The sequence below is a fragment of the Triticum aestivum genome, chromosome 4B, assembly GCF_018294505.1.
Source record: "Triticum aestivum cultivar Chinese Spring chromosome 4B, IWGSC CS RefSeq v2.1, whole genome shotgun sequence".
NCBI classification, from domain to species: domain Eukaryota; kingdom Viridiplantae; phylum Streptophyta; class Magnoliopsida; order Poales; family Poaceae; genus Triticum; species Triticum aestivum.
In genome coordinates this window covers 98,194,255-98,215,656 of record NC_057804.1, presented here as the reverse complement: position 1 = coordinate 98,215,656, position 21,402 = coordinate 98,194,255, and the positions used below count along the sequence as shown (strand labels likewise).

Sequence of the window (21,402 nt, the reverse complement as noted above, 5' to 3'; positions counted from 1 at the left end):
CCAGTTCCGCCTGATCACGGTCATTAACGTGATCTTTCGGATCTTGGCCAAGGGGTACGCCAATAGGGTGACCCTGCTTGCGGATCGGATTACCCACCCTAACCAGTCGGCCTTCATTAAGGGCCGTCACATCCTGGATGGTGTCCTGGTGCTTCATGAGGTCCTTCATGAGGTCCGGGCCAAGCACCTGAAGGCGGTCTTTCTGAAGATTGATTTCCATAAGGCCTATGATACGGTTAGCTGGCCCTTCCTTAGGGAAGTCCTTCTTCGGAAGGGCTTCGACGACCGGTGGATCACAAGAGTCATGCAAATGGTCTCTTGCGGTCGCACGACGGTCAATATCAATGGCGAGATCGGCCCCTTCTTCCCTACCCTATGTGGGGTTCGCCAAGGCGACCCCTTCTCTCCGTTCCTCTTCAATATGGTCGTTGACGCTTTGGCCGCCATTCTGGATAAGGCAAAAGCCGCTGGCCACATCCGGGGGATTACCCCCCACCTCTCTGGGGGCTCGGGGATCTCCATCCTCCAATATGCTGACGACACGATCATCATGGTCGAAGGCTCGGAGTTGGACATCACCAACCTCAAGTTCCTCCTTCTCTGCTTCCAACAGATGTCGGGCCTCAAGATCAACTTCGATAAGAGTGACGTTATGGTGATGGGGTACTCCCCCTCTGAGTCGGTGGCCTTTGCCAACCGGCTTAATTGCCGCCTGGGCTCTTTCCCCACTTCCTATCTGGGGACGCCCATTAGTGACGCGCGTCTTTCTGTTGCTGACTTGCGCCCCTCCGTGACCAAGCTCTAGACCAGATGCGAGCCCTGGCAGGGGAGGTGGCTCTCTAAGGCGGCCCGGACTATCCTTATCAACTCATCCCTATCCAGCCTCCTCTTGTTTCTTATGAGCTTCTACAGCCTCCATGAATCTCTCCATAAGGAGATCGCCAAGATTCAGTCCCGATTCTACTGGGCTGGCGAACCGGGCAAGCAGAAGTACCACATGGTCAGCTGGCCGGACATCTGCAAGCCCAGGGAGCAGGGTGGATTAGGCATCATGTGCTCTAAATGGATGAACATCGCCCTTCTCTCCCGTTGGCTTTGGCGTATCGCGCAGGGTCAGGGTGGCCTCTGGCTGGACATTATCCGGAATAAATACCTGCGTGGTCAACCCCTTGCCTTCTGCCAGAAATCGGGCGGCTCTCAGTTTTGGCAGTCTCTCGTCCAACTCCTACCGGTGCTCCGCATTGGTACCTCTATCTCGGTGGGGTCCGGCCTCTCGACGCTTTTCTGGTTCGACCGTTGGGCCGGAGACTCGCCCTTCGCGGCCCGCTTCCCCACCCTCTTCTCTATCTCTGTCGACCCTATGATTTCTGTTGATAGGGCCCTTAGTGACTTAGGGCGCCTTGCTTTCCGCCGTCCTTTTGGGCCGGCGGAATCCGCCGCCTGGCGTGAGTTACTTGACTGCGTTGCTCTTCACGAGCCGTTGGTGGATGGCGACCAGGACCTTATGCGCTGGCGGCTGGAGCCGTCTGGCCAGTTCTCCACCAAATCGCTTTACTTGGCCATTGCTCCCTCATCCGCCCCCCTCCCCCTGTCGATGGTGTGGTCCGTCCGCGTCCCACTGAAGATTCGCATCTTCATGTGGCAGTGGATCCGTGGACGGGTCCCGTCCGGCGTGGAGGTCCGCAAGCGAAATGGCCCGGGCACTGGTATCTGCCCCCTCTGCGATGTTCCTGAAGACTCCAATCACATTTTCTTCGCTTGCGTTTCCGCCCGGTTCCATTGGAGCTGCTTTCGCGAGATTGTCGGTGGGAGTTGGTGCCACACCAATTTCCCGGACCTTTTTGCTGAACTCCAAGTGTCCCCTACGACCTCTCGCCACATTAGGTGGCTGGAGGTTGGGGTCCTTGCCTGGACGCTGTGGACCGTTCACAATAAGCTTGTGATCCAACGTTCTCCTCTCCGTCGCGCTACTGATGCTCCCTACAAATTCTCGGGTTTCTTGCAGCTTTGGCGGCCGCTTAGCCGCCCCCCGGATCGGGACGCCATCTCAGCCTTCATCACCGATCTTCGCTCGATGGCCGTCCGCCTGGCGCCGCCCCCCCCCCCCCCCCCGCCGCCGGAGTCAGACTAGATCACCTGCGCTGGGCAGGCAGGCTTTGCTGTGTTGTGTTTTTTCTCTTTCTTCTGGGCTTGTTGAGCTGTGCCCTCAGCAGAACCTCTGTACTTTGTTTGTAGTTCTTGGGTGGTGTGTGTGTGTGGACCTGCTTTGGTTGTATGTCTTGTGGCGGTTTGCTTTATTTATAAAGCGGGGCGAAAGCCTTTTTCGGTAAAAAAGCTGCAGTATCAGCAAACTACAGTATTTTAGCCTGTGGCATAACATACCATGGTTTTAACATAACAGAGTATTTTAGAGTATTGGCAATACATAGCACCTGTTTGGCTGTGGCGTGCGCAGTGCTGTAAGTTTAGAAGGCTAGCTGTTAGCGTTGCAAACACTCGCATCTAACTAGCCGGTGCATTCAACTAATCGGCCATGCAGATGCAGCTAGCTAGCATATACCTTCCCATTAGCATGGCAAACACGCGTAGCTGGCTTCTTTACAGTTTATGGTCAGTTATTCTCGGCAGCTAGCTAGGTAGCCATTACCATACGCGTGCATAAGAACAGGAGGATGCAAAAACTGAACGTAGCCGATGGAGAATCTACAGAGAGACGGCCGCAGCGGCGGCGGCGGACGCGATGGTGTGAGAGCGAGACGAGCTTGTTGTGAATAGTTAGCGACTGGCTCGTTTCTTTCACTTCCTCTGCTTTTAAAAAAGAGGTCCAGGGTTTTTTTTTATGCAGAGATATTACTACAGTTTTGAGAATACTCTAGTTTTAATAACACAATATTTAGTGCTAGCCAAACAGGTCACAGTAAATAAAACTATGGTATCTAAAAAAACTGTAGTATTTTTAGAATACTTAGAAAATATTTTACTACCAAACAGGGCCTAAATCTGAGATCTTGTTCGTCTTCGCTTAGTCATTTGTCCAAATACTCTTTCCGTAAACTAATGGTATAACAATCTGCGTGTGTTCCCGGGTTGTTGGTTCATGACGCCGTGACAACATCGGTGCCTTTTCTTCTTCTGGGTGTTCTGACTTCTGAGTGGGTTGGTCCGACGATTTCTTATGCACCGGATGAGGGCTGGCTCTAGCCAGGTTCTTTGTGGTTCCACTTCGCCGCTTACCGCCTTACCCTATAGCATTCGCTTCTTTCTTCTTTTTGCCAAAAAGAACGCGATTCAAGTACAGGAAACACACTAAATCCGTTGACTTCAAGTTGTTGTATTGTCTTAGTATTTTGGAGGTGCTCATAGGGACAGAAATATGATGTGCCTGAGTGTGTTTATATGGATGCGTGTTTATATGTGTTGTGAGCATCTGCGATTGTACTGTGTTAAAAATAAACTAGCCCACACCGACGGTTGCAAGGCTGGCGTGTGAAAATGGTACATTTATATTTAGTACTACCTCTGTACCAAAATGTATAAGACGTCTTTGCAATTAATTTGGTACGGAGGTAGCAGTGACCTAGGTACGAAGACCTCATTTTTGTACATCGCCTAAATTTTGCGTTTTCATTTGAGCCACGCGCTGCGAAGCTCAAAAAGAAATACAAAGAATCTAGCGCGCTCCGCGTCCAGCGCGTCGTCAGATCTGACCCCAGACCCAGAGGCTGAGGCAGGTCACGCTGGAGGTCCTCACGCGCCATACGCGCTAACAGATCCCCCGTTTTCTTTTGAAAGAAAGACTTGAGGGAGAGTCAGGTCAACTCAATCCAGATCTCGTTGGGTTCATTTATATGCACCTTCGGCTATCACCGAAACCATTCATCTCACAAGCCTCGGCCCCATTTCGCTGTTCCCTTCCCAGCATCTATAGCAGCATACCTCAAGTGTTGGATCTTCTCCAGGTCAGTGCTTTCTATTAAGAACCTTGTTATTTTTCAGATGACCGTAGCACAACCCTGTTTATAGGTTAGTTAAACACTAGTACTCCCTCTGTAAAGAAATATAAGAGTGTTTAGATCACTACTTTTATATTTCTTTACGGAGGGAGTAATGTTATGGCTTTACTCATGTTTCTCATTTCTTAAAAAGGAAGACTTTATTCCCCTTGTTTTGATATATCCGTAGCCTCTAGCAATTCACATCCATTACTTCTCATATCATCAACATCAGAAATGAATACCGAAGATGACAAGCAGACTGTTCTAAGCACGTTACCCAAGGACCTACCTCTAGACTTCTTGAAGACCATCACAGATCAGTTCTCAGACAACCGTGTTATCGGTAAAGGTGCATTTGGAACAGTTTATACGGTATGTTCATGCCTTAACATTCTTTACCATTTGGAGAAGTTGCGCATATTTCTGAATAGAAGTGTCTGTGAGGTTGAACAGGGAACTATGCCTGATGGGCAAACGATTGCTGTGAAGAAGCTTGCAGAAAATGCGCCGATTGCACGTGACAAAATATTTAATAACGAAGTTCAAAACATCATGGCTTACCGACATGAAAATATAGTCAAGTTGGTTGGGTTTTGCCATGAAGGACAGAAGAAAGTAGTTCTAAACAATGGGCGATATATTGTCGCAGATGTTTACGAAGGTCTACTCTGTTACGAATATTTACCTAAGGGAAGCCTCCAGAAGAACCTCTTTGGTATGCAACGCTTCTGATATATTTCTGTCTTAGTTTCATCTGATATTTACCATGTTTGGAGTACGGATTACATTCTTCTGTTCTCTTCCTTGAACTATTAAATCTTAGGTACTGAAATAACTGACTCTTTAACTTCAGACAAACCCATCAACATGGCTTGGGACACGCGTTTCAAAATAATTAAGGGGATCTGCGATGGTTTACTTTTCCTTCATAGGATTCCTATTATCCACATGGATTTGAAGCCTCAAAATATATTGTTGGCCAATAACATGACGCCGAAAATCGCGGACTTTGGACTTTCCAGGCTATTTGGCCAAGAACAAACACGGGCGAACACACAGAATGTTGTGGGATCATAGTAAGCTGACTGGAGTTGTGATGATATTTTGTGGTAAATTGCATTTTCGCCTTCTAGTAATGTTTATCAAATTATTACTGCTAACTGTGTGCAGCGGATACATAGCTCCAGAATACCTATACAGAGGTGAAATCTCCACTCAGTCCGACATATACAGTTTAGGCCTATTAATCATCGAGACTACCACTGGCGAGAAGAATACCCCCAAACAGAACGAACCATCAGCAAGGGAATTTATTGAAAGAGTAAGAAAGAATACTAGATGTTGATTTATGTGAGAGTTTATTTTTATATTGTCACCTAGGATAACATTTCGAATTCTTAACATAGGTACGTCAAAATTGGACAAAAAGGCACATAGCGTCCATATACAAGTTAAATCCAAATGCCCTGCAGGAAGTAACAGTATGCATTGAAATTGGTCTAGAGTGTGTGGACATTGATCGGAAGAAGAGACCTTCCATCGAAAGCATTGTTGAGAGGCTCGGTAGATGCTGTGCAAACCTGGTATGAAAATTAACTTTGGATTGGATCAAAGGCTCTGTATAGTTTCTTGCAAGTGAATAGGAGGAACTTCTGTCTTCTGATTTCTTTCAGTAGTTTGGCTACTTTTGAGAAGCCTACCACTGAAATTGTTCGCTTGATGCCTATATACTAAAGTTTCAAATGGCGGAATTCCACAAAAGTCCATGTGTACATTTTGAAATCTAGGTAGTTATTATGTACCCTCCAAAATATATATTAATTGTTCAAATTAGACTATGGATGGGATCGAGATGGATCGTGACAATCCGTTTGTCTAGCCAGCCAACCAATTTTATTCAATTTTTGCGGCTAGTTTTTCACAACGGATAGTAAAATACATTCACCACAACACAAAACAACCGCACAATCTGAGTATTAAGATTTTGCAAACTTTTTCTCGTGAAGTTACATGATGCATTCAAACTATCTGCCTGCCATGGCCAGTTAGGTTGGCACATAATCACATCTGCATATTTGGTTCCTTTGGTCTTTGTCGGCTATCCATATTTTAATTATAGTCTAGATTTTTCATTGTTACTATGCTTTTACCATGTTTACATAATTACATTTAGCTTCTGTTGCATTTAAGCTGTCGTTGGTAACATATACTCTACAAAAATTCAGGTCTCCACCACTTCCATGCGAACATGAAACTGGGATCTTCTATTGATGAAAGAAGCAACATGCAAGAAAAGAGCTTTCTCTGTTATTACTATAATGAATTTATTTCTGAAATAATCAGTTGTGTTGTCACGTCACCATGGAACTTGTTAAATTTATTATGGTAACTGCTATTCCATTATCTCCTGCAGTCCATCGTTTTATACTCCAGACAAATGCAATGTTGTTTTTTCTGTTCAATGCGGTTTGAAATAAGAATTGAAATTTCTTCGGTCGATGAAACATGAGATCCACTGATCGATCAAACAAGAGATGCACCTCGGTATCAACGTCTCCATAGGCAAAGAAGAAGGGCATATTCTAGCTAGCCTCGTGGCTTGGTAAGGCTCCTTTATGGGCCGAATTCCCTAGCCACTACAGGAAACTGCTAGTTTGCCGTCAGTGAGCGGCTTTGCCGTCAGCATTTCGTCGGGGTAGACGGCAAAGAAAGTTTTGCCGTCAGGAGCTTACGGCAAAGTATGACTAACGGCAAATCTGCGCTTTGCCGTCTATGAGCGCGCTGGCTGACGGCAAACCTAGCGAAAGGATGACGGCAAAGAAATCAAGATGGCAAACTGGCTCATCGCCGTCTGTTATTTCACTGGGTGACGGCAAAGGATGGACACTTGTCTAGTTTGACGGTAGGTAACGGTGCCCCAGTTTTCCGTCTGTGTTTGTCATCCACTGACGGCAAAGTCAGTTGCTTTGCCGTCTGCCTTCTGTCCTACTAGACGGCGAACTAATAGAAAAAAAAACTGGCACCGAGCCTTGCTTTGCCGTCTCCTTTTGGTCCCACTAACGGCAAATTAATGGAAATTAAGAAAAAAAAACCCACCCCGACCGCATCATCCCCGATTCCTCTGTCTCTACCGCGCGCGCTAGGTTATCCCCGCCCGTCCCCGGCTCCACAGCGCCGCCGCCACCGCCCGTCCCCGGCTCCACCACGCCACCGCCGCCCGTCTCCACCTCCACCGCGCCGCCGCAGCTGGTCTCCGCCTCCACCGCGCCGCCGTTGGGACCCTTGTCCACTGCGCCCCCACCCGTCCTCCTCCAATGGCGCGACCGCCACCGGGTCGTCCTCCCCTTCCCTAGCGGCACGGCTGCCGTGGGCAGCACCGCCGCCGGTTCCCTCCTGCGCATCCGCCGCCGCTGGTCACCACCGAAGCGGGGCACCACCTCCCCCTCTTCCCCAAGCCCCCCTCTGCCCCACCCCACGGTGAGCACCGCTCCCCATCTTTGTTTGTATTTTTTTAGATGGATAGATGTATGGATTGCAGTATATGTGGATGGATTTATAGATGTATGTAAGGATGGATGCATAGATGGATGTATGGATGATTTGCTGATGGATGTATCCCTTTACATTTTCTTCTGCCTAAATTTTTTAGTATAAGGCAGCCTTGTGCTTGTCCAGAATATGGTTGTTCTGCAAGGCAAAATTTCAACTTTTGATTAATGCTCGTAGGAAATTAAATGCTCAGTTTTTTGCAACATGCTTAGATTGGAGAAGACAAGCCAGAGAGTCTAGTCTTGCTACACATATATATATAGTTGTCAACTGTGAGATGATGTTGATAATGTTTTTATCAGATTGTTTCACGAGTGCTTATGTTGGTTGTGCCGGTGCTTTTCATGTGCAGGGATTTTCTCTTCACCTCGAGGAGCATTGTCCGTCCCGTTGCCATTGCCATCGTTGTTCAACTACCGCCTCTACGGTCTCGGGGTGAGCTTGACTGTCATCTCCTCCCCCTCCCCTATTTGCTTCGTTCCGTTCGTCGTGCCGATGCCACTAGATTTTATTTTCATGTCAAGTCTCGTAACCTAGGCGTCTCCCGTTCGAAAGGGTGGCATCTATAAATATGCATGTCTTTGCATATTTATAACCGTCGTCCTTTCGAATTGTCCACGTTATCCATGGACAGCCCGAGTACGTGTAGATTGGGTTTCGTTTCCCGTGCTCTACTTCGGTCCTCGGCAAAATTTCGTCAGCGCCACCTCGTTGTTCTCCGGGTGCACATTCTCTCGGCTTGTTGTCGAGACGTGTATCTGGAGAACAGCGGGGAGGTGCTGCCGAAATTTTGCCGAGGACCGGAGTAGAGCACGGGAAACGAACCCAATCTACACGTACTCGGGTGGGATTAGGACCCATCTTTACCTATTAGAGATAGGATTCAATCCATGGATGCACGTTTCCCTTTTGTATGGTAAAAAATTAAAATCATGGCGTAAATAATATGACAATGGTAATTAGGTGTGTATCTAGTCTTAATTACATTATACATATCTTGATGAATATGAATTTGGTGCCCCTACTGTTAGTGCAAGTACCAGTATGGATGATCGTGAGTGGATGTACACTGGACACCCTAGTCAGGCTGGCATGACCACTGAATGGGTGACGAAGACCAACGAATTTGTGGAGGCAGCATTTGCTAGAGGCCAAAGAAAAAGTTGGTGCCCCTGCTTGAAGTGTCGCAACGGCACAGAACAGTCGAAGAAGATGATGTGTGTGCACCTGCAGAAGCATGGGTTTAAGCGTGGGTATACCCGGTGGACCCTTCATGGCGAGCCTGAACGTAGCAGAGAGGAGGTGGTGCGTCGGCGAACCAACAACAATGGTACCGGGATAGTTGACATCATAGCTGACTTCAACGATGCACGTGAAGAGGGATCAGAGGAAGAACCGGAGGAGTCTGCGAGGGCCTTCTTAGAAATGCTGAATTCCTCACAATAACCTCTTCACGACCACACAAACCAATGTCAGCTGGATGCCATTGCACAAGCAATGTCTATAAAGACCCAATTCAACATGAGCAGAGATTGCTTTAATTTGATGGTGACATCTTGGGGTCGCTCTCTCCCCGAAGGTCACAAACTGGCTAAAAGTTGGTATGCAGCGAAGAAAATCCTTCATGCACTTAAGATGCCCTATGAGCAGATACATGCTTGTCCAAACGGATGTGTCTTATTTACGAAAGAGTATGCCGATGAAAAATATTGCGCCAAGTGCAAAGCCTCTAGGTATGTCGAGGGAGACCTCAGTGATGGTACGAAGAAGCAGAGCAAAGTCCCCGCAAATGTTCTTCAATATTTTCCAATCTTGCCAAGAATTCAACGCCTTTACTTGAACGAAGATACAACCAAACAGATGGCATGGCACAAATATGGGATAAGACACGACAAAGATGATCATGGGAGACCGATGCTGATACATCCGTCTTGTGCCCAAGCTTGGAAGAGTTTCGATCACATACATCATGAGAAAGCAAAAGAGGCAAAGAATGCACGAGTTGCCATCGGACTCGATGGGTTCAATCCGTTTGGTATGGTGTCAAAGACATATAGTTGTTGGCCCGTGTTTGTTGTTCCCCTCAACCTCCCCCCCCCCCGGCGCCATAATGCAACGCAAGCACATGTTCCTGTCGTTGATAATTCCAGGACCCAAGTATCCAGGGAAGAATATAAGTGTGTACATGCAACCACTGATAGATGAGTTGAAAGAAGCTTGGGTGAACGGGATACGGACATACGACGCTGCTAGCAAAAAGAACTTCACAATGCATGTTTGGTACCAGTACTCATTTCATGACTTACCGGCGTATTCACTTTTCATGGGGTGGTCTGTGCATGGGAGGTTCCCATGCCCAAGGTGCAAGGCAAGCATGAAGTGCCGTTGGTTGCAGCATGGTCGCAAGTATTCTTGCTTCGATTTTCATAGACAACATTTGCGTCTTGACCATCCATTCAGACAAGACAAGAAGAACTTCATGAAAGGTGAAGTCGTTGAACACTCGGCACCACCTGAGATGACGGGTGAACAAATTCGTGATCAACTAAATGCTCTCCAGCCTGATCCCAAACGTCCAGGGTATTTCTTGGGATATAACGAAGAACACGCGTGGACTCATAAGCCATGCTTATGGGATCTCCCCTACTTCCACCAGCTCGAGCTTCCACATAATATTGATGTAATGCACACTGAAAAGAATATCGCCGAGGCCATTTTTGGCACATTGTTCAACATTGCTGAGAAGACGAAGGATAATACTAAGGCTAGACTTGATGTAATGAAGCTATGTGATAGACCCGAACAAAACTTGCGACAACCCGAGGGCAAGAAAAACTGGAGGACGCCAAAGGCGAGGTTTGTTCTTACTAGGGAACAAAAGAAGGAGATACTCATGTGGTTCAAAACTTTGTTGTTCCCTGATGGGTATGCAGCGAACCTTATGAGGGCAGTGAATCTTGATAAATTGAAGCTCAACGGGATGAAGAGTCATGATTGGCACATATGGCTTGAGCGGTTAATGCCGGTGATGATTCGAGGCTATATCCCTGAGGATGATTGGGAAGTATTGGCAGAGCTTAGCTATTTCTTCCGTGTTCTTTGTGCTAAAGAAGTATCTCCTACTGTGATAGATGAGATGGAAGAACGGGCCCCCGAGTTGCTCTGCAAGCTAGAGAAGATCTTTCCACCAGGATTCTTTAATCCGATGGAACATATGATTTTACACCTCCCTTCCGAGGCAAGAATGGGTGGCCCTGTGCAGAATCGTTGGTGCTATGGACTTGAGAGAATGCAGAAGACTCTTCGAGCTAAATGTAGAAATAAATGTAGAATTGAAGCCTCCATAGCCGAGGCATTCTTGGCAGAGGAGATTACAAACTTCACGACATCACGCTATGCGGCCAATATTCCAAGCTTGCATAATGCAAAGTCTCGATACAATACTGGCGACCCTAAACATGAATCCAAGCTCAGCCTCTTCAAAGGGCAACTCGGACCTGTGGGTGCTTCTGGTTCAAAGAATTTGGATCCGAAAGAGTGGAAATCGCTTACGTTGTATATCCTCACCAACCTTCAAGAAGTGCGGCCGTACATTGAGTAAGTGTTGGTACATTATGTAACATTTACTCACATGTTTCTCTCTTAACTCCGCTCATTTCTCATTGGGCAGTGAATTCATTGCCCAATTCTCGAATGGAGGGGTCGAACGTGATTCACTCGAAGAGTATGAGCTTCTTGCTGGTGAAGGAGACGGCAATTATGGTTTCATTTCTTGGTTCAGAGAAAAGGTAAGGTATACTTCTTGGAACACTTGAAGTTGGTATTACGTGCGACTAATACACCTATCCTTCCCTCTTAAACTTGTAGGGTACGTCAATATTGGACAAAGAGTTGAAACAAGTTGCTAATGGGTTTGACTATAAGGTCGGTACATTTGATAAATACGACATCAATGGGTATCGCTTCCGCACACATGGGAACGAGGAACGTCGGGACGTTCTAAAATCAAGAACACGGGAGTGTCGGCTATTTGCAATGGAGTTGAGTATTATGGAAGACTTGATGAAATATACGAACTGCATTACTTTGGGGCAAATCCTCCGAAAGTCGTTGTCTTCAAATGCCATTGGTTTGATCCGGAGAAGGTTAGGCGGAGGGATGATATTGGGCAAGTCGAAATTCGACAAGACAGCAAATTAGAATGTGAAGATGTCTATATTGTGGCTCAACAGGCGACACAAGTTTTTTATCTCAAGTACGCATGCCAAAAGAAGTACCTTAAGGGTTGGGATGTCGTGTACGATGTGCCGCCACATCGTAAACATCCTTCCCCCAGTGAAGAGGATTATCAACCTCACATCGACCCTGACACATATGATGGAGAATTCTTCCAAGAAGAACATGGGCCTAGAGGCCGTCTCAACATCCATCCACGCATGGAAGTACACATTGACAGTGAAGAAGAAGAAGTCGAAGAGGAAGAAGAAGAGGTTACGAACGTGGAAGACCTCTCAATGCTTGAACGGTTACGTCTAGGAATTGCCGATGAAGGTGACGATGACGGTCAACATGAGGACAACATCCTTGATCGACACGTATGATACTGATGATGAGGCTAGAACTGACCTTGAAGAAGAGACGGATTGTGATCCAGATGATCCCGACTATTTTTAGTCGTAGTGTTGAACTGTAATGTTGATTTTGTACTAGTTGCTTTACCATGACCCAGATGATCTCAAACATGTTGTAATGTTGAATTTGTAATATTTTTGAACTTATGCTTATCTATTTGAAGTATAATGTAGTTTTTGTACTATAATTGCCTGGTAATTCTCATTGCGTATGTTTTTTGAACTTATGCTTATTTGTTTGAACTATAATGTATTTGTACTACAATTGCATTGGTAATTCTCATTGCGACAATTGTTTGAACTTATGCTTATTTATTTAAACTATAATCTTGTATTTGTACTAATTGCTTTACTTTTTGTCATAGCATGTGAGTGAAGCATGGTGGGCCCGCAAAGGAAAAAGCTCGGGCTCCCCATAGCGAGATCTTTGCTTAGCACTTTTATCGCCGATCCTCCGCCTTCCTCTCATCCTCAGGCTCATCGAGGGAGAGGAAAAGGCCGGGGAAGAGGTGCACGTGGAGCAAATGCTAAGAGAAACCCGGTTCGGCCAGTGTCTCACGCCCCCGTGTCTAAGAGGGTGGAGGACGAGCCGGTGTCTCACTCCCCCGTGTCTGAGAGGGTGGAGGACGAGCCGGTGTCTCACTCCCCCGTGTGTGAGAGGGTGGAGGACGAGCCGGTGTCTCACCCCCCGTGTCTGAGAGGGTGGAGGACGAGCCGGTGTCTCACTCCCCCGTGTCTAAGAGGGTGGAGGAAGAGCGGTTGTCGTCGGAGGCCTCTGACGAGGAGGCCCCGACCTATGACAAGGAGGCCTCGACCTCTGACGAGGAGCATGCTGGTTTCATCCAAGTTGAGGAGGGCCGGTCCGTGTACCTACGTGGTTCCTTAAGGCTCTCGGAACGAGGGCTTCCTGTGGAGCAGAGGCCATGTATTGCTCCATGTGGAGAAATGTAACTAACTTTGGCTTCCCATTTTCTACCTTCAATGTATGCAACAATTGCTAATAACTTTGGCTTCTCATTATGTAGCGGTTGGAAGAAAGATGGAGCTAGCACCGAAAAGTACCGACACGTGAACGGCATCCTTGGGAGCCTCATTAAGGAGCATTACCTTGGCATGGTTACTTTGCCTGGGGAGGGCAAAGTTCCAGAGCCAGCATGTACCTGGGACCACTACAAAGCCTATGAGGATCTTGGTGTAGCCAACAACATCGAGTTTCACAACAAAGCCGAGCGGGTCTTTGCCGAACTTTGGGTAATCATTAAGTTTCCTTCACACACTGCAGTAGCAAAACTATCTAGGAAACTTAGATTTAGATTTTACTTTATTTTTCTTAATAGAATGCCAGCAGACTATAATATTGCAGTAGCAAAACTATCTAGAAAACTTAGATTTAATATTCCTGTGGCCACTTTGTTGTACTGTATTAACCTGCAGATATCTAACTTGAATAAAAATCAGTGACATGGATACTTTGCTGTACTGTATTTCTTAATTGTGCGTACTGTATAAACCTGATTGTGTTATTGAATAAAAATCACACACTGCAGTAGCAAAACTAGTGCATACTGTATTTCTTAATTGTGTTATTTGTATCTAGAATATATTTATAGAACCTGGGTGCATATATATAAACCTGATTTTTGGACCTGTCAATTCAAAGAAATATGTGCATCTGATCATCTGTATTGAATGAAATTTCTGAGCAACAATGTTTACTTCTTAGTGTAAACATACTTCAATTCTTGGTGAAATTTCTGCGTTCACCGTATATTGTATCTTCTATGAAGTGCATCATAATTGATTATAAATTGAGCAGTGGCAATTGTTTAGAATCCACTTTATGGGTATTCCTAATAATAATAGATCGAATTCTGCTTATCTAACTCTTGATTGTCATCAACTCTGATGGTCTTTCTAACCTTTTGATTTCTGGGATGGAGCCATTGTCTCTATATTTACCTGTTTTGACTATAAATAAACTAGCAGATTTTACTTTATTTAGATTTTATAAGAAACCTCAGACTTAAAGGTTTGAAAATTACTACACCAAACTAATTTTCTCTATATTTGCAGGATTTCTATAGATGCGAGGATGGAAAGTTGGAGGAGGCACGAGCAGTTGTCAACAAACATTGCCCGAAGCTTGTGCATAATCTGATGCATGAGGTGCGCCCTTTAGCCGTCCGCAAATATATGGCAACTCAAGGCTATAAGAGTCTTGATAAGAAAGCTGGTAGGAGACTCCGTCTTGAGAAGGACAAGTACATGAAGGTAAAGCATATTCATGCTTGTTATTTCCTCAATAGGCTGGCACTCAATTTCTTTTTGACATATATGAGATGCAATTGATCAATTAGGTTACTCCGAGATGGTGCGTCAATAAGGGGGACTGTTGGGAGCGGATCGTGGACTATTGGTGTTCCAAAGAGTACAGGGCGAAAAACAAAGATTATAGAAATCGGCGAGCCGGAATGCTGGATCCACCACATCATCAAGGCAACTTGAACGTTATGGAGTACGGTGAACGTTGGGTATATCTTATGGAGTTCTTTATAAGCTTTTTCTTGTCATACATGTTGCCAATCCTTGTGATGAAATCTTAATCATGTTGCTTTGGTTGCAGGCGTCTCACCATAATGCTCCACTGCCCAACCTTTTCGTCTCGTATGCTTTGGCCCATAAGGCACCGTACAGAACAGCCACGCCTTATGATGAGAATGACACAGCGTCCGCGTACTCCAGCAAGACCGCCTACGATCGGATGGAGAAATTTAAAGGGGTGGCAAAAGAGTTGAAAGGGCCCGAGTATGATGTGACAACAGAGCCTCTTGACCACGCTTTGGTCATGACCTCTGGAGAAGGCAGGAAACATGGCAAGGAAGCAATTGCAGGAGGCATGTTCCCTAGCTCCTCCCATAGCTCTCTCCCTGAATACAAAGCTCGGTTACGTATCTCAAAATCTTCTACATATAAACGCTCAACTCCAGCTATGGCTGAGATGGAGGTATTCTATGCAAGTCCTTCTATATATGTTTGTTTCTTACTTACTGTTGGATTGAAGATGCAATTGCCATGCCATATTTTGCAGGCCCGACTGGCGGAGGAGAGGCGAGTGGCGGCAGAGGAGAGGGCGGAGGAGAGGCGAGTGGCGGCGGAGGAGAGGGCGGAGGAGAGGCGACTGGCTGATGAGAGGATGCAGCAAGCGGTGCAGCAGGCGGTGTTGGCACAAACTAGTCAACGCTTTGCAATGTTTGCGGTTAGTTCCTTAATTGCCAAACACATACATAATCTTCACTCAATCATAATCTTCTACTACCAGTACTTAATCTTCACTCAAACATAATTTGCAGGCTTATTGTACCCAAAATGGTATGCCCGCTATGCAGATGCCTCAATCAGGCCATGGATCTAATGCTGATGGATCTTCACATGCACGAGGCCCAAGCGACAACAACCTTGGTGGTTCTCCGAATGTTTGAGATCGAGTATGGTTAGTGTGTACATATCTCATTTACCTAGGTCTCAAATTTGTCAACGTAGAAACAAGTAGCTATCTTGATTCTTGAAGATCAAACTTATAAGTAGAGACAAGTAGATACCATTTGAACCGTTTCAAACTATAATCCATTTGAACAATTTCAACCATGATCTTAATTAACTATACGCATTCTTGAAGCTATTTATTTTCATGATTTAGAGAACACTTGAAGATATTCATGATTTAGAGACAAGTAGCTACTTATTTTCATGATTTAGAGACCATTTGAAGATCTCCATGATTTAGAAACTTGTAAGTAGAGACCGTTTGAACCATTTAAAGATCAAACTTATAAGTAGAGACAAGTAGAGACCATTTGAACCGTTTCAAACTATAATCCATTTGAACAATTTCAACCATGATCTTAATTAACTATATGCATTCTTGAAGCTATTTATTTTCATGATTTAGAGAACACTTGAAGATATTCATGATTTAGAGACAAGTAGCTACTTATTTTCATGATTTAGAGACCATTTGAAGATCTCCATGATTTAGAAACTTGTAAGTAGAGACCGTTTGAACCATTTAAAGATCAAACTTATAAGTAGAGACAAGTAGAGACCATTTGAACCGTTTCAAACTATAATCCATTTGAACAATTTCAACCATGATCTTAATTAAATATATGCATTCTTGAAGCTATTTATTTTCATGATTTAGAGAACACTTGAAGATATTCATGATTTAGAGACAAGTAGCTACTTATTTTCATGATTTAGAGACCATTTGAAGATCTCCATGATTTAGAAACTTGTAAGATAGAGACCGTTTGAACCATTTAAAGATCAAACTTATAAGTATAGACAAGTAGAGACCATTTGAACCGTTTCAAACTATAATCCATTTGAACAATTTCAACCATGATCTTAATTAACTATATGCATTCTTGAAGCTATTTATTTTCATGATTTAGAGAACACTTGAAGATATTCATGATTTAGAGACAAGTAGCTACTTATTTTCATGATTTAGAGACCATTTGAAGATCTCCATGATTTAGAAACTTGTAAGTAGAGACCGTTTGAACCATTTAAAGATCAGACTTATAAGTAAAGATCTAGTGTTAAATTAGCATGTTCAAAATTGGATAAGTGTTCAAGAAACTCCATATGTACTAGAAGCTTTTTATTTTGGAAACTCACAATGGAATATGGATCACTATTTATTTTGTAGTGTCGAAGTACTTTCTTTTGTCTATTTGGCATATTGATGATTTCAAGCATGTTATTTGACACATACCATTCAATCTTGTAGGTTGCCACCTGGATGCTCTTTGGAGTACGACATGGACATGAAGGCATTTGTTGTAGTGCCAAATCTTACGTAGTGATGCCATCTTTGTTCATTGTGTATTATATGTTGTGGAACTTTGTTTTGGGACTATATGCTATGGAACTTTGTCCCGGGACTATATATATGCTATGGAACTTTGTTTTGGGACTATATATATGCTATGGAACTTTGTTTTGGGACTATATGCTATGGAACTTTGTCCTGGGACTATATATATGCTATGGAACTTTGTCCTAGGACTATATATATGCTATGGAACTTTGTCCTGGGACTATATATATGCTATGGAACTTCATTCTTATATTTGTTCATTGTTGCTTATATTTGCTATGGAACTATGTTGTCCTGTTATGGTTCTGTGCTGTTATGGTTCTATACTGTGTATAAACTGTTTAATTTCTGATTTAAAAAAAAGGAGCTTTGCCGTCAAGGGACAGACAGCAAAGATGCCACATGTCGCTAGCCTGTGCTTCCGCTGGCATTTTGCCGTCTTGCCAACAGGCAGGTTGACGGCAAAGAGGTAGAGTTTTGCCGTCTGGGCCAGCACCAACTGACGGTGAAATATGAGTATTTGCCGACTAGGAAAGGAAAACCAGACGGCAAAGTCCTGCTATTTTGCCCACAGGGACTACAGTGACAGACGGCAAAGTATGCTTCTTTCCCGTCTGCCAAAACAGATAGTTGACGGCAAAGATAGCAGACTTTGCCGTCTGGTTGGACGGCCGGTAGACAGCAAAACACTTGACGCCGTCTGTCAGACCGTCCGTTCCGTTTGGTGCAATGTTTTGCCGTCTACTTTCCGCAGACTGACGACAAAAATATAGACTGACGGCAAAGTCTTTGCCGTCAGGAAAAAAATAAGCAGATGGCAAAGTATTATTTGCCGATTAATCTTTGCCGTCTGACTTTGCCGTCTACTTCCTGACGGCAAACTCTTTGCCGTCTGGATTTACGTCTTTGCCGTCTGTTATGCCCAGACGGCAAACTAGCAGTTTCCTGTAGTGAGCTTGTTTGTGATCTGCTTGGACCTGATGCTTTTGGTAGCTTCTGGCGCCTTCAATTGGGTTTGGAACATCATGTTCCGACTAATATTTGGCCCTGAAGAAACCTTAGCTTGGGCCGACTTACAGCCGGCCCTCCCAACGGTGTTGTCGGATCTCTGGATGTTGTGTCTTGGCACCTGCCCAATTGGCATTTTTCTCTATTGGTTCGGCACATCGGGCCCTGTCAAACCTTATGTGGACCATTCTCTTGTGGAAAGCACCACTTCTGATAAAGATCAAGATATTCGTATGCCAGCTTCTGCTCGATCATCTCTCCTCAGATATGGAGGTGCCTAAACATCATGGACTCGACGATAGTCTATGCCCCTTTTGTGACGTTCCCGATTTCAAGGCTCGCATTTTCTTCTCTTGTCCCGTTGTTCACTTCCTTTGGAGCTTTTCCATGATGGTCTGGGGACTAAGTGGCAGGCTCCGGACTTTAGTGAGTTATTGGAAGGTCAGGCCAACTGTGCAAGTAAGAGAAGACATCTCTTCTGGTTAGTGTTCGCGGCAGTGACCTGGGCCTTTTGGATTACGCGTAACAAGAAAAGTGTTCCGCCTTAGAGGGAAACAACTACGCTCACTGAGTGGTTTAACCTTTAAACATAGTAAGAAATGGATTTGTGTCTCAAAGCTTTGACCAAGAGTTTACCCCCAAAATGAAATTTTCACTGTGGGCAGGCAATGTATATGTGTTTTGCTTGATCCCCAACTTCCTCGAACGTCGTGACCCCTCCTAATAGTGCAGTTGTTCTATGACTCAAATTAAATGGAAAGACATTCAAGTATTCGAAAACTTATGTATTTTTCCTTTTTGAAATAGGGGGTCAAACATGTGCGTAGAAAATCACCTAGAGACCAATGCACTGAGATAAACTTGATAGACAACTTTAGTTCCCACTAACCCTGTTGTCATCAACACCAATGCACTTTCAATCACCAATGATCATGTTGACATATTTTCAACTCTGTCCAGTATCCTTTTTTTGGCCATGGCAGCACGAACATTGAGGAGCCCCATGATTTGTTTCACCGCAAACCCAGCAAGGACCCTTCTTCGTGTTGCTCCTTTTTCGGTTATTCTTCGTTTTGAAGTTGGTAGTTGGAGACTTTCTTCTTTCTCTTGAACTTGTGGGAATGTTTGTGCACCACATTGGTAACAAAAATGTGATAGCCTGGCTTATTAGGGATGATAGACTACTCATATTGTCGGGGGCGATGTTGATTCCCGCCAACACCTATGGGGACAGGGCCCCTTTTCGGTTCGGTGGGGGCGGAGAGCGCACAAAGAGCGGATCGAGGCAGTGCACGCGGGGGGATTTTTACCCAGCTTCGGGCCGCACGGATGCGTAAAACCCTACTACTGCTTGTTTGTGTATATTGGATTCTTGCTCAGGAGCGATGGACGCTGCCAGACTGAGCGTAAGAGTGTCTCTGGTGTTCAACGAGCCGAGCTGGCCGAGTCTCTGAACTCCCCCCGACCCTCGGACCCCCCTCTACGTTGCGCTTGGGCCTCCTTTTATACTCAAGGGGTCACCGACAGGGGGCAACGTAGACAAGAAGGGTAAAAATGGAAAAAGGATGTGGTAGGTGTAGCTACCGCTACTGTGGATACAGTGCACCCTACCTAACTCTGACGGCAGGGGACAAGGGCATTAAATGCCTGTCTGAGTCTCCTAAACAGTGCAAAAGGTGACCGTTAGGAGTGCCACCGTTTGCCACGATGGGCTTCTCTTCATCTCCGCTTGCCACTACGTACCCCTAGCTGCACGGCCTCCCGCCACGTGCGCTCTGGGAGAGTCCCAGAGCGACACGTTAGCAGGTGAGCTGGAGCGCGGGCACGTAGTGGGGGTTTCCCGCGGCAAGCTCCTTGTCGCGGCCGTCGTCTTGTCGCGCCCGGAAGCTTGTCGCTCGCCGGATCTTGCCGGGACGCAGGGCGCGTCGCGGCAAGCTTTCTTGGTATGTCTTGAGTGGCCTTCCCGGCAAGCTCCTCTTGCCGGGGTCTTGTCTCTTCCCGGCAAGCTCCTTTTGCCGGGGCCTTGGTTTGAGTACTTTGCTCTTGAATGGTCTTCAAGGGAACCACGGAGGGTCCTGGCGGTCACCCGGCAAGCCTTGCCGTGGGGCGCTGCAACTGCCCGTGCACGAGTTCGGGGTAATAGGGTACCCCTACTCTAGTACACCGACACATATCAATAAGGAATTCTTTCTTTTTCGGGAGCCCATTCAGACAGAACTCCAAAGTTAAGCGTGCTCAGCTTGAAGTAATTTGGATGGGTGACCGACCGGGAATTTGCTTTCGGGTGCGCACGAGTAAGGACAAAGTGCGCAGAAAAGACTAGTATTGATCTGTGGGGCCAGTCTAGATCCCGCCAGGAGTAACGACCACCGACGGGTGTGTCTGGAGCGTTACAAGTTGGTATCAGAGCCGACCCTCACAGTTACACGGATGTTTGTGGACAGGTACGCGGTCATGTTGTGCATGACGTTTGTGACCCGTCGTGGCACACGGCATGGCACATGTGCCGGACTGGATGCACAAACGTATGTGCCAAGTGGGAACATTCCTGTGGCCCGACGAGGATGTCGGTTCCTCTGAGTGGGGGTGTATGTGATAGCCTGGCTTATTAGGGATGATAGACTACTTATATCAATAAGGAATTCCTTCTTTTCCGGAAGCCCATTCGAACAGAACTCCAAAGTTATGCATGCTCAGCTTGGAGTAATCCTCGGATGGGTGACCGACCAAGAAGTTTCTCCCAGGTGCGCACAAGTGAGGACAAAGAGCGTAGAAAAGACTAGTATTGATCTGTGGGGCCAGTTTAGATCCTGCAAGGAATAACGACCACCGGGGTGTGTGTCTGGGGCGTTACACAAAATGTCCCTCTACTCCTTACGTCGTGTGTCATTTTCCCTTACCTTCCCTTCAACATCCAAAGATCCAATGAGGCTCTCAATAGAGAAGTGGAAAAGATCTTTCAAGAAGGAGGAAGCTTAGCAACAATACTCACATTAACAAAGTTGCTGGTAAGACACACTTAATGAGCTCGGGTTCCTCTGCCACCCACTGCAGCTCATGAGTTTGTTCGACCACGGAACCATTATCTATGGCATACTATTCGCCACCGACAACGGTGGAGCCAAACTTGGGTTCAAGTGCAAACAACAACTTTTTGACACCCCACGTATGCAAATATGCATCAACCAAGTTGTCACCCAACACATTGGTGACGACACATGTCGTGGTTCTAAGTCTGACTGTAATGTAGGGGGGTACTAAGGAGAGGCAAGATCCTAGCTATGGAGTAGTTGTACACACGAGGGTTTAACGAGTTCAGGCCCTTCTCAGAGGA

General features: G+C 45.7%; 1 protein-coding gene across 2 annotated transcripts; it reads left to right on the top strand.

Moving 5' to 3' along the window:
• Nucleotides 1–3,679: 3,679 nt before the first annotated feature.
• Nucleotides 3,680–7,962, top strand: LOC123091256 (cysteine-rich receptor-like protein kinase 40). 2 transcript variants are annotated; one of them, XR_006442988.1, is made up of 8 exons: nt 3,680–3,959; nt 4,228–4,367; nt 4,449–4,710; nt 4,849–5,071; nt 5,166–5,316; nt 5,402–5,578; nt 6,221–6,380; nt 7,897–7,962. XR_006442988.1 is itself a non-coding variant. In XM_044512710.1 (7 exons), the coding sequence occupies exons 2-7, from the start codon at nt 4,230–4,232 to the stop codon at nt 6,245–6,247; spliced, it is 978 nt and encodes a 325-aa protein (XP_044368645.1). In that variant the 5' UTR covers nt 3,680–3,959; nt 4,228–4,229; the 3' UTR covers nt 6,248–6,398. The 2 variants fall into 2 exon arrangements, 1 of the variants encoding a protein (XP_044368645.1); XM_044512710.1 differs by lacking the exon at nt 7,897–7,962 and having other exon boundaries at nt 6,221–6,398.
• The last annotated feature ends 13,440 nt before the right edge of the window (nt 7,963–21,402 follow it).

Excerpts from the sequence above, each read along its gene's own strand:
- LOC123091256 (XM_044512710.1), top strand. The coding sequence starts at position 4,230 with ATGAATACCGAAGATGACAAGCAGACTGTTCTAAGCACGTTACCCAAG. Across the intron at positions 5,317-5,401 it reads CAAGGGAATTTATTGAAAGA|GTACGTCAAAATTGGACAAA; the intron begins GTAAGAAAGAAT and ends TTCTTAACATAG. Across the intron at positions 5,579-6,220 it reads GTAGATGCTGTGCAAACCTG|GTCTCCACCACTTCCATGCG; the intron begins GTATGAAAATTA and ends ACAAAAATTCAG.